At 44.4% G+C, this 14034-nt stretch overlaps 2 protein-coding genes across 4 annotated transcripts in view; one reads left to right on the top strand and one right to left on the bottom strand.

Moving 5' to 3' along the window:
* The window catches only part of LOC131693751 (chondroitin sulfate N-acetylgalactosaminyltransferase 1), a 182219-nt gene that overhangs the window by 27948 nt on the left and 140237 nt on the right, over window positions 1-14034 (bottom strand). The window lies entirely within an intron of this gene.
* The window catches only part of LOC131693752 (synaptobrevin), a 78390-nt gene that overhangs the window by 4194 nt on the left and 60162 nt on the right, over window positions 1-14034 (top strand). For 2 of the 3 annotated variants that reach the window (XM_058981871.1, XM_058981872.1), the window contains exons 2-3: window positions 10513-10560; window positions 10933-11249. In XM_058981871.1, coding sequence (XP_058837854.1) covers window positions 10532-10560; window positions 10933-11249 — 346 coding nt within the window. In that variant the 5' untranslated portion in view covers window positions 10513-10531. The remainder of the gene's footprint in view (window positions 1-10512; window positions 10561-10932; window positions 11250-14034) is intronic. The other variant, XM_058981873.1, reaches the window with a different exon arrangement.

Below are 14034 nucleotides of genomic sequence, written 5' to 3'. Positions count from 1 at the left end.
GTAACCGCAATTTAACAAGTCACTGTTCCTGCGTTGTATCCTGGAACATTCACTGTTTTCGTCCTAAAAACCCGAGCTCGATCTTGTAGTGGTTGGTAAATGACTAATATAGACCCTGTGGTTCGCAACAGTGTTCTTAGCCTCTTGTCCAGTAGCTCCTATCCCTACCTCCCCGCGGTGCCAGCTGGGGTACGAGTAACCATAGGAAAGATCGGGTAACCAACCCCGGTGGGACCATGTTTGTATGCTGACAGGGAAGGGGGGCTCCTCTTTTCGGAGGGTGAGTCTACCCGAGTCTACCCCATGTTAGGGGCGGCTGATGTATCGTCCTCGTGACAGCGTGGGACTCTAAACAGAGCTGACACGATGGCCCTCCGGCGAGACAGGGAGTTGGGGAAGGCCCAACAAGCCGCCCTGGAAAACTAACCGTTACGAACAATGCGGAAGAAAATGCGAATCGGAAAAAGTCGGCACAGACCTACGCGACGAAATAAGGACTACGATTGGAAACTCGGAACATGGAACTGCAGGTCACTCTGCTTTCCAGCTTTCGACAGGATAATCTACGACGAACTCCAACCACGCAACTTTTAAGTAGTGGCACTGCAAGAACTTTGCTTGACAGGATAAAAGTTATGGAAAAGCGGGCATCGGGCGGCTACTTTACCAGAGCTGTAGCACCACCAACGAGCTGGGAACCGGCTTTGTAGTGCTGGGTAGGATGCGTCAACGCGTGATTGGATGGACTCCGTAAGGATGTGTACGTTGAGGATCAAAGGCCTTTTCTTCAACTACAGCATCATCAAAGTACACGACGACTGCTCGCAACGGGACGTGAAAATCTTCATCGTTGATATGAACGCTAAGGTAGGACGGGAGGTAATGTTTAGACCGGTAATCAGGCCAAGGAGGAGATCGGTCGGCTAAAAAACAACAAAGCTGCCGGTGTAGATCAACTACTCAGCGAGCTAGTAAAATACGGTGGTGAAACACTGGCTAGAGCGCTGTACTAGGTAATCGCCAAAATTTGGGAGGAGGAGATTCTTCCGGAGGAGTGGATGGAGGGTGTCGTTTGCCCAATCTACAAAAAGGGTGACAAGTTGGATTGCTGCAACTACCGCGTGATCACACTACTTACCACCGCCTACAAGGTCCTCTTCCAAATTCCTTGCCGTCGATTGCCACTATTTGGAAGGGAGTTCGTGGGGCACTACCATGCAGAATTCATGGGTTCCCGCGCCACCACGGACCAAATATTCGCGATACGGCAGGTTCTGCGGAAGTGCCGCGAATACAACGTGCCCAAACATCATTTGCTCATAGATTTCAAATTGGCATATGACACAATCGATCGAGATCATCTATGGCAGATAATGCACGAGTACGGTTTTCCGGATAAGCTAATACGATTAGTCAAAGCGACAATGGATCGGGTGATGTGCGTTGTTCGAGTATCAGGGACACTCGAGTCCCTTTGAATCTCGAAGAGGGTTACGGCAAGGTGATGGTCAATCGTGCCTGTTCAACGTTGCGTTAGAAGGTGTAACAAGGAGAGCGGGGATAGACACGAGTGGCACGATCTTCAGGAGGTCCGTCCAGCTTCTTGGTTTCGCCAACGACATTGACATAATGGCACGGAAATTTGAGGTGATGTCGGAAACGTACATCAGACTGAAAGCTGAAGCCAGCAGGATTGAACTTGCCATCAACGTTTCGAAGACAAAATGCATGAGAGGAAGAGGTTCTAGAGATGACAATGTGAAGCTCCCATCCCGAGTACGGATTGACGGTGACGAAATCGAGATGGTCGACGATTCGTGTATTTGGGCTCACTGGTAACCGCCGACAATGATACTAGTAGAGAAATTCAGAGACGGATCTTGGCGGGAAATCGTGCCTGGGACTCCAGAGGACGCTCCGGTCGAACAAAATTCGCCGCCGCATGAAGTTGATTGTCTACAAGACGCTGATTAGACCGGTGGTCCTCTACGGCCACGAGACCGAGACTATGCTCGTGGAGGACCAACGCGCCCTTGGAGTTTTCGAACGAAAGGTGTTGCGTACCATCTACGGTGGCGAGCAGATGGAAGACGGAACGTGGCGCAGGCGAATGAACCATGAGTTGGCTCAGCTGCTGGAAGAACTATCCATCGCGCATACCGCAAAAATAGGACGTTTGCGATGGGCTGGACACGTCGTAAGAATGTCGGACGACGACCCGGTGAAGATGGTTCTTGAGGGCGACCCTACAGGAACAAGAAGACGAAGCACGATGGATCGACCGGATAGAGTACGACCAGCGGACCCTTCGAAGACTGCGAGGCTGGCGACAAGCTGCAATGGACCGAATTGAGTGGAGACGGCTTCTGCATACAGCAAGACAACAAGGCTCTAGCCTGAACGATAAGGTAAGTAAGCCTTTTACTTCCCTAGATGGACCACTTGTGTCATCGGTAAAATTTCCAATCCGTTGCACCGAAGAGGCCAAGAAATGCGAATTTGGAAAAACCGAAGTCGAGAGAAGTGAGTGATCATTGTTAAAATCGTGCTCTGCACACCGATGGAATCAAAGGAAAAACTGCTACAAGAAGAAGAACTAACATTGACAAAAATCACGAAGATGGTAACCTCGTTTGAATGGATCTAACATCAAGCTCAACTAATTATGATCACAGGGAACGAGACAGCTACCAAAACAATGATATCGGGCTCAACTCCCGTGAATTGAATTCAAGAAAACACGAAACACCTTACTGGAACATGTTACAGATGCGCATAGACAAATCGCTATGGCAATGATCAACAGTGCCCAGTTCGAGTAAGTGTGAGAAGTTCAATAAAATTCCTTAATCAAAAGGACATTCGAACTTCTTGTGTTTGCAATTCAAGAGTCGGTTGTTGTAGACGTCGAAGAAATCAAAAATACAGCACGCAATGATCAAGAGATATTAGTTGTGAAAGAAAGTCTCAAATCTGGAATTTGGAACAGCCCTATAGTAAAACCTTTTGAACCCTTCAGAAATGAGCTCGGATTTGTAGGAGAAACTATGGTGAGAGGGAATAAATTGGTAGCTCCGAAGTCTCGACGAAACAGGATAATACAGCTGGCACATGAGGGTCATCCGGGAGAGTTTCTCGTGAAAAAACGGCTGAGGGATCGCGCATGGTGGCCACTGATGGATCGAGAAGCGAAGGAATTTGTAGTTAAATGTGAAGGATGCCAACTGGTCGGACTGCCTAGCAAGCCGGTTCCAATGAGAATATTTGTTGGTAATAATTTTCAGCAGGTACAAAGGGTAGAAATCATGACACGAATAACATCTCGAGAAATGGTGGATAGACTAAATAAAATATTCACCAGATTCGGATATCTCAGAACAATTACGTTGGACAATGCGAAGCAGTTCATAGGAAGAGATTTTGAAGAATATTGTAAAATGCATGGAGTAACCAGTTATCGGTTCTCTTTTACACCGAACGGACGTATTTCTCCGATTACGCTGATAAAAGGTCGAACCGTAGAAAAATCAAATTGTTTTTTTCCCGAGTTATCTGTGCCGCGTCGCGTGTTCAGAGTCCGCGATGAGGCGAGAAAACACTATTAAAATAGACTATTCGAGCTTTTCAGTGAAGCCGTCATTCGAAAAAGTGCATTCGTTTTGCCGTACAGTGCTGGGCCTGAAAAAGGAAGATGTCAAAAGACTACAGTGCCATCGAGGTGGAGCTTGTGCTTTCGTTAAGGTCAGTGATCTGGCGCTAGCACAAAAAGTGGTGGACGAACACGACGAGAAACGCGAAGTGGAGTTAGACGGGAAGAAGCACAAACTTCGAATAACCATGGAAGATGGAAGTGTTGAAGTGAAAGTGTTTGACCTTCCCGAAGATGTGAGCGAAGAGAAGATTACTGCTTTTTTGAGCACGTACGGTGATGTACTAACGATTCGTGAGTTGACATGGGGTGAAGGTTTTGAATTCGGTGGAATAACCCTTGGCATCTGGTCGGCCCGGATGATTATAAAACGGAACATCGACTCGTGGGTCACTATCGATGGAGAGCAAGCGTTCGTTGCGTACCAAGGACAGCTGCAATCCTGCCGACACTGTAAAGAGCATATCTTGTGTCCAAAACAAGAAACTGCTGGTTCAAAAGAGCTACGCAAACGTGGCAAAACAAAACGTGCCACAACCGCAACCGAAAAGTTCGGCTGGCAAAAAGTCAGTTAACAAGCGACTGGCCGTACCAAGCTTATCGGCACCACCACCTCTTACACCAAAGACATTTCCAGAACTGCCTAAGGCTGCCGGTATGACAGCGCACAGTAGCAGCCAGCCTGCAGAGATTGTAGCTGCCTTATGCCTAGAACCTCTACAAATGCAAAGACCGACGTCATCGCAACGAGTACCACCGCAAACTGACGAACCACTTAACACCAGCACGGTTGCAGCTGAGCTGTTTAAAAGACCTACTATTACAACACGCGCACAAAGCAAGAATAGCAATTGGAACGAAACCGACGAGTCCTACACATCTACAAATGGCCGACGAACGCGAAACCGACAGCCGGGCAAAAAGCCACGTCGGGATAGCGAAGACGATGAAATGGAGCATGAGCAACTATAATGGCAACCTACAACATCGCTTCCATCAACATCGGTACGATAACAAATCCCACGAAAATTAACGCTCTCCGAACCTTCATCAGTAGCCAAGAACTCGATATCGTGTGTCTGCAAGAAGTGGAGAACGAACAGCTCTCATTGCCTGGCTTCGCCGTTTTCTGCAATGTAGACCACATGAGAAGAGGCACCGCTATTGCTCTGAAGGAACACATCCAAGTCTCTCACGTCGAGCGAAGTTTGAATGGGCGACTCATTGCATTGAGAGTGCAAGACACAACAATCTGCAATGTTTACGCTCCCTCTGGTTCCTCACAACGCGCTGCCCGGGAGGATTTCTTCAATGGAACAATGGCATATTATCTCCGACACCGCACACAGCATTTACTTCTTGCGGGTGACTTCAACTGTGTACTTCGAACGTGCGACTCTAGCAGCCCTAATGCTAGTCCCGCACTAAGAACAGCCGTACAACAACTACAACTACACGATGTCTGGGAAAGGTTATTTCCACGCGATGAAGGGTTCACATTCGTCAATAGGAACGCGCGATCTCGACTCGATCGCATATATGTCAGCAGTGGGCTTCAAGAAAACCTGCGAACAGCGCACACACACGTCTGCTCATTCACCGACCATAAAGCAGTAACACTTCGACTCTGCCTTCCTACCCTGGGACGGGAACACGGGCGCGGTTATTGGTCCCTCCGGCCCCACCTCTTGACAGACGAGAATGTTGCTGAATTCTAATTGAAATGGCAATACTGGACTAGACAACGCAGAAACTACCGCTCCTGGATGCAATGGTGGTTGGAATACGCTAAGCCAAAGATAAAATCATTTTTCAAATGGAAATCTCGTGAAGTTTTCGAGGATTTTCATAGCGAACACCAACGATTATATACTGAGCTACGGTTAGCGTACGACGGGTACTACCAACATCCAGAAATGCTACCCACCATCAACCGACTGAAAGGTGAAATGCTGTCGCTCCAACGGAACTTCTCGCACACGTTCATGAGGATAAATGAAACTTACGTGGCGGGCGAACCAATATCGATATTTCAGCTGGGAGAGAGGCGAAGAAAAAAACCGTCATCACACAGCTACAGACAGAGCGGGACGAAATCATCCGAGAGCCACATGCAATCGAGGCGCATATAACCGACTACTTCTCGAGTCTGTATACTGAAGAAGCAAGTGAACGAAACGAAAATAATTTTGTCTCAGAGAGAGTCGTCCCACCAAACGACCCACTTGCATGAGCGAGATCACCACAGCAGAAATTCTAACTGCAATACGAGATAGCGCACCCAGAAAATCTGCTGGCTGTGATGGGATCCCAAGGGAGTTCTACCACCGCACGTTCGATGTCATCCATCGAGAAATAAATTTATTGCTGAATGAAGCACTCAGCGGCAATCTACCTGCTGCTTTCGTAGAAGGCATTATCGTGTTGGTTAAAAAGAGAGGAGGAGACAACACAGCCCGATCGTATCGCCCGATATCGCTTCTCAACAGTGATTACAAGTTGTTCTCCCGTATATTAAAAACACGATTAGACAAGGTGATGAAGGCCCACCATATTCTGAGCGAAGGGCAGAAATGTTCGAACTCAGAGCGAAACATTTTTCAAGCCACTCTCGCTCTCAAAGATCGAATTGCTGATTTGCGCCACCGTCGTCGCGCTGGTAAACTTATCAGCTTCGATCTGGACCACGCTTTCGATAGAGTAACACTCTTTCCTCTTCGCAACCATGCGCTCGCTTGGCATCAATGAGAATCTCATTCATATTTTATCGGAGATCGCCAGTCGAGCCACATCGCGGCTGCTTATTAATGGCCATCTGTCGCGCTCGTTCGAAATACAACGCTCAGTTAGACAAGGAGATTCGATTTCAATGCACTTATTTGTGTTGCAATTGCACCCACTAATAAGCAGGCTTGAAGCAGTATGCGGTTACGATTTGCTGGTAGCATATGCAGACGACATTAGCGTGATCGTAACATCGAACGAGCAGATCGAGGCGATTAGAGGGCTATTTGCTCGCTTCGAAATAGCTGCCGGTGCCAAACTGAACGAGCGAAAGTCGATTGCCGTTGACGTTGGAGTCTGGGGAGGCAATGATATCAACAACACGTGGATACAATCAACCAATGCTGTTAAAATCCTGGGTGTTGTATTCACAAACTCGATACGGCAGATGACGACGATAAATTGGGATGCAATTGTAGGGAAATTCACCCAACAAATGTGGCTGCACTCTTCGCGTCAGCTGACACTTCAACAAAAAATCATCATGTTGAATACGTTCGGCACTTCCAGGATATGGTACATGTCATCGATACTGCCACCATTTACAGTGCACATAGCAAAAATTACATCGCTGATGGGCACATTTCTCTGGAGAGGAATGGTCGCCCGCGTCCCAATTATGCAGCTGGCCCGCAGTAGAGACGAAGGAGGCATAAAACTGCAAATACCAGCGCTGAAATGTAAATCACTTGCGATAAATCGACATTTACGAGAGATCGGATCCCTTCCTTACTACAGATCCCTACTTCATGCAAATCCTCGCCCAGTAATACCCGCAGATCTTCCCGACATTAAAATAATCCTTTCCCATTTAGCTCAAATCCCCCAGCAAATCCAACAAAACCCCTCCACCGATCGAATTCACCAACACTTCATCGAACAAACTGACTTGCCAAGAGTGGAACGACGAAATCCGGAAAACAACTGGCCCCACACCTGGCGAAATATAGCAGTAAAACAACTTTCCTCAGCGCAAAGATCGAAACTATATTTGTTGGTGAACGAGAAGATCGAGCACCGCAAACTGATGTTCGTGATGCAGCGTACTTCAGATGGAAACTGCACATACTGTCGCAACCAAACGGAGGAGACTCTCAGCCACAAGTTTAGTACCTGTGCTCGTGTGATGCCGGCATGGACGGTGCTACAACAGAGGTTAACAGGTATCACAAACGGATGGAGACGCCTGTCATTCGAGGATCTAGTAAGACCATCACTAAGAGGGCTAGTAAAAGCAAAAAGATTAGAAATTTTAAAAAAAATTATTAATTACATATGCTATGTTAATGCACGTAACGACGGAATTAATATTGCTGATATGAATTATTACCTCGATATAGAAATCTAAATGTATAAAAGGACTGAATTGTAAATAACTTGACAAATAAAACTGTTGAGGGGAATATCGCTGTGACTGACCAAATCCAAGATAGCAACACTATTTAATCGTTGTAAGCTTCAAGCTGTAAATTTTCTTTATTTTAGTGTGATTCATATAATCTCTATGTATCCTACTTACAAATTTTGGTGCACAAACGACCATGTGGAAGTGGGTCGGCCGGTGTACGTCACCTTGATCACACGTCTACATTTTTAATTTTAATTAGAAATTTTGTAAAATATAAATCAGTGCTGTTACTTACAGTAAGTATCTAGGTGATCTGTGTAACTGCGTAATGCAGAAATAATATAATATTTATAAATACGAGAATGAATAAATCTTAATTTTACGGTCTGTTCACTTAAACTGTTGGATCCGAAAAGAAAAAGGCCTGCTGCCAGCCGATGACGTTTGGACGACAGTTAATCTTGACTCTGCGACTGGTTGACAGTTGCCGCACCGCTGTGGACGATCGATGAGTCGCCGCGTCGAGTAAAGCATGTCGAACGGGGGACCTCGTCGTAACAAAAACTATTTTACTATTTAAAAAAAAAGTAAGGAAAATGGACATGTAGAACGCCAGAACCGTTCACTCTAGAAAAGACTACAAATAAGTCGCGCTTTAGGAAGAATTTGGAAAAAAGATTTAAACGATTATCTCATCATATACTATACGACGCTTCATTCATCTGCAGGGGAAACACCAACAGAACTGTGTTACGGTCGAACCGTATGCTCTAAGCTTCCTTGTATTGAAGACATAGAGACTGCTCCACCTACACCGGACACAATGGAAAAGACCGTGAGGACAGCAGGCGACGCGCAACGGAATCGGATGTCCAGACGGGTGATACCGTTTTAATGCAACATTTAACACCATACAACAAAATGCAAACACCCTTTCACTAAAATAGATATACGGTTAGAAGAATAGGTTCAAAGGTAACAGTTGAAGATTCAGGATCAAAGAAACAATACGAAAGGAATGTGGCACATGTAAAGAAAATTCCACAATTGGCAACAACCTCTACAACTCAACACAATGAACCAACAACATCAAAAACACTAGATAAGGAAATATAATTGACTTCCATTAACACAAATCTAGATGTAGACGAAATATTTCTGGACAGAGATTCAAGACAATTCATAAAAAGGAAACCACGAGTTCGTGAACTTCTATACAAATACAAAGATTATATTATGTAGTTAAAAATTCTTTAACAAAAATGTGAATTGTGCACCGAAAACTAAATGACGGTCCGCGTGACCATCCAAGAACGCATGCGAATATGTGAATGGCCACACGGTTACAAAATCGAGTTTTGTATCCGCGACAAACACGTTAACATACGAACGCTTAAGCCCTTCGCGATCAACAACGCACACCTACGCCCGCGAACGCGCAAATTTGATAATTTGAAATTTGGTAATAAGGTGAACGTTTTAGCCGAAAATAATTACCCTCTGTCCTAGCAATTTCATATATTCAGTTGGACCAATCAAAAAATAAAGCTCATATTCACTGGCCTTCTTTTAGCATCTGAAACGTACACCGATAATTAAATATTAAGATTCTCGCTCCCCGCGCGATCACCCGAGTACAAGCGAATATGCGAAAGGCTGAGGGTTATAAAATAAAATTTATGCACGCGACGTTACATACACGTTAGCGCACGCGACATACAAACGCACACGCGATTAAACACGTAAGCGCACAAATGATCGAGCCCTTCGCGATGATACACGTGATCTGAACCGTACAATGAATATCACATTCAGAATCGCGGCCCGTTGCAATTGGCCTTAAGCAGTGTTCTAGTGGGCCACATTTCCTGTCTCGTCTGCAATTGTAGTGTGTGATTCTTCCAACTTTTGTCACAACATTCGAAAAAAAACTTTCTACCAGTAGAACAGCAGGACTGACCAAGCACAGCAATCAACGTTAAATACCTAGCTACCAAAATAGGCCATAAAAGCTGCACCATCCTTACGATGCCCGATTCCGGTGGAATTCTTTGCGCACGTGCTGATTATAGCCGAACAGCTTTACCTCGCCACCACACAGGTTTTCTTTGAAGACAGAAGCTTGCCTTTATTTGAGGAATTTTACCTTGTCTGTTGTGTACCTTAACGATGAGCAAATCCAAGGATGCGAGTTAAGCTTATGAGTAATGCATTGTTCAAGTTCAGGGATGATCGACCGAATACAAATACTGTAAATTAGTGTGCACTCAAAATGATAAACTTGAAAACATGTGTGTAGTCAATTTTCATAATTTATAAGACGATAATTTCTAGTGCTAGATAGTAAATTTAATTCGTAATACCTTATTGATTTCAAGGTGGCAATACTCCTTAAGTAAGGCAATGTTAGCATACTTATTGAAATGGTCCTATGTGCAAAACTGTAAAGATAGTTTTTTGTTCGCTTCTACATTTGTTCAGTAACTCTGACTAATATCCAAGACCAATTCTTGGAAAGTATTTCGATTGCCTTGTAAAAACCGAAAGGGAAAATAAACGAAGAGATGCTCTTATTTGTCCATAGAACCATTTGAATAAATTTGCGCGGATTGAAGACATCTCAAACAACTGTATGACTCTATTAAATTCTCTTAAAATCCGAACATATTTTGATACAGACTGTCTCAGTGTAGCATCCAGAAATATTTACTTATTGTGTTTTTCTTTTCAGAAAACGTCATACGACAACAATGTCTGCCCCTGAAGGTACTTCGAATGGGTAAGTTTTTGGTCAGCTCTCTTATTTCATTTGTTTTGCTTCTTCCATTTGACTGTACTTTACGTAAGTTGCAAACGTTGCACTAGAGTGTAAATCTGTAGGTAGAGAGGGCAATTAAAACAAAAACGACATTAGATTCTTCAAGTTTCAATTAGATAATTCTGTAACTAATCCTGTAGTCTCGACCATAGCTAATCCTGATTCCGTTTGATAAGCTTTTCGCTAGATAAATGAATGCATTCCATTCCCGAGCCTGCACGTTTCACCTTTCACCGTTTTCCGCGTGTCTCCCCCCTGTATGTGTGTTTGATCTAAATTCTCAACCAAATAACCAACCTATTTGCCAATCGCCATAATCCCAAACTCATACAGTTTTCCTAAATTACCACCCCCACCGACTGGCAGAACCCAACCGACCGGAAGCAACCATACCGCCGGCGGGAACCGACTGCAGCAGACACAGGCCCAGGTCGACGAGGTGGTCGGTATAATGCGCGTGAATGTGGAGAAGGTACTGGAACGGGACCAGAAGCTGTCGGAACTGGACACCCGAGCGGATGCCCTTCAGCACGGTGCATCGCAGTTCGAACAGCAGGCCGGTAAACTCAAGCGGAAGCAGTGGTGGGCCAACATGAAGATGATGATCATCATGGGCATCATCGGAGTGGTTCTGCTGATTATCATCATCCGTGAGTACTAACTATCCTTTTTCTGAGGGGGCGCAATTCCTCGCTTGGAGGCTAGAGTGTAACTGTCATTAGTGTGGATATATAGTATTACTCTTGTGTTTTTTTTGTGTGAGAGGGAAACAAAAAAACGGCGACGGCGCTTTCTAATTAGATGCATGTAGTACCTAATGAATCCGCCCTTGTTTCTTCAGTTTCTTTCCTAGCAAACTGCGGAAAAAAGTAACGACTGAACGCTGGAATATCCTTTCATTAATTCAATGCGCTTTTTCCGCTATTCACACTTTAATAACCACCGTTTCTTTTTACAAAGTTCTTTGCGACTTGGCTAACGTATTTAAATAACACACTATTGCACAAAATAAGGTCCTTCGAAAATAAAATGCTCTTCTGCATATAAGGCGGCGCAGTAAAAGCTCTTCAGACTAATCTTAATTCGGCCTGTTAGCAAACAACTTAAGTCTCCCGCAATAAGCAATTATTTACGAGATATATTATGAGGCACATTGTTCACTTCTTCCACCATAGACAGGGAAATTAGGCCAGCACAGCAATCTGCCATGAACAGCCTGTCTGTTTCCTGAAACAAACTACAATTTAGTATTCGCTCTCAGCCTCCGTACCGGCCGTACAATCACAATCCGAAAGCGCAACTTTGTTCATTCACTTCCTTCGATTCAACCGGTTTCGTTATTTTTTTCCTTCATCGCAGACTGCCGCATCACGATTTCTCAACTCCGATGGCAAAAATCAGGAAAACAGTCGGCTTAACGGATGCGAAATAGGCAAAGTTTCGATTATTGCCTCCACACTTCACTGACTGTTCCGTTCAATCTTCTTCGTCTCGTTTTCAACCTGCCTGGCGGAAAAGTTACCACCCGATCCGAGTCGATCCGTTTTCCAGCTCTACTCAGAACAAGGATTACTGTTTATCTGGGCATTTTCCGCGCGGCATTGTCCAACTTATATTTTTTGCAAATTTCCACAATCTCCCTTGGCAATTTTCTGCCACGGCCGCCGTGGTGCCACTGAGTGACTGCTGTAGGTTGTTGCTGTCCGAAATACGATTCCGACCCGGGATATCTTCTTCCGTTATTTATTAGCGGCGAACACGGAAGGTTTTTTCTTCTTCTTCTCTGACTTGTACATGTTTAAGCTTCCTCGGGGCTGTTGAAGCTGCCATTCGTCTTGCCATTCGCGAACATTCGTTCGTTTTTTTTTCAAAGCAATTTATTTCGTTTCGGAATTGGTTTGGTTTTGGGGCGATTTTTCGTTTGCTCCTCTCTTCACCCGGCATTAGGATATACCTAAATCCGAATGGTGGCTTCGAAAGTGGTATCCTTGGGCAATTTTTCTTTCCATTGGTTGGATGTAGGGTAGGCGGCTTTCAACGCGAGGTTAAGCATTTCGTTTAAAGCTGTAGCAGTATGAATTCGGCGATTTCTTATAAACCTGTGATCAGGTTTGTCTCATTTGCAATTTGCTGAACTGGTAATTGAATATTTAAATTGTAAAGATGGATAAGTCCGTTGTTTCGTTTTCTTTTATAGTTTGAAAAAACTATGGCGTAAAATATAATAATTATAATCGAAAATGTTCATACACTAAGTCTTTCGTGTGTCAAATTATTAATTTTTCATTAGATAATTCGATCAGCTCAAGCTTTTGTAGAGGTATGAGGTGGAAGTCACATCATCATCAAAACATAACGCCTTCTAAGGAGGAAGATTTGACAACTTATGTTGAGAAGCTACAATTCTGGTGATAGTTACATCGACCAACCGAAATTCTATAGCAATTCGAGCCGCGCATTTTGAGAATGTTCCAAAAACTCAACAAGCAAAATTATTCACGTCATAAAAGAAAATTTGTTCAAATCATCAGCGTTCATGGACAATCTACCATTCGCCAGAACTGTGATGTCGTTGAAGAACTGTCCGAATAGCAAAAGATTTAGATTGCTACCTTGGGACACATCGGTTTACGGAAAAGAATGGCATGATTTTGTTTGTAAAGACTCTGGATACGGAAGTCGGATCGGAATGCAATTCAGTTGCAGCCGATGCAACTTTTCATTTGAAACAAAGTTTGTTAAAATGCGTTCAGTCATCTCTGAAAAACCGACGTGAAATTTTATTAATATTCTTACATCATACACGCTTTCAAACGAGAAATAAAGGTGAACAAATCAAACAGCTACAAAGAGCTATGTCGAGAAGCTGATGCTAATTCCTGGAGTAACGCTTATCGAGTCGTGATGGCGACGATCAAAGGTCCATCGTCATCGATTGAAATGTGCCTGTGGAGGGTTTTTTTCCGGAAGCATAATCCAACAACATGGCTGCCGATACCGTACGGCGAGATAGACGACGAAGATATGCATGCCTCCATTGTCGAGCTTCGGACAGTGGTAAAGAGTCTTAAAGTCAAAATGGGCCGGATTGGAACGAAAAATTCTAGCATCCTCGTATATGTTCAGGACAGTGATGACGAAATGCTTGGACGAAGGCTACTTACCACACATGTAACATACAGAAGCTGGTTCTGCTGCCAAAGCCGAGAAAACCGCCAAGAAATTTGGCTTCTTACAGGCCCATATGTCCCTCGGAAAGCTCTTCGAAAGGGTTATGGGGTGCACAGTATCTGAAAGCGGTCTGTCAAACAGTCAATTCGGATTGCGGAAAGGAAGATCGACGACGGAAGCAATCCGGAGAGTCATAGAGAGAGAGGAGGCTGTAGCAGCATCATTGCACAAAATACGAGTCCCCCAATAGCTGTGCAATATTCT

Source organism: Topomyia yanbarensis, chromosome 3 (assembly GCF_030247195.1).
Source record: "Topomyia yanbarensis strain Yona2022 chromosome 3, ASM3024719v1, whole genome shotgun sequence".
Taxonomy (NCBI): Eukaryota; Metazoa; Arthropoda; class Insecta; order Diptera; family Culicidae; genus Topomyia; species Topomyia yanbarensis.
Note: the sequence above shows the minus strand (reverse complement) of the source record. Positions and strands in the feature narration are given on the sequence as shown.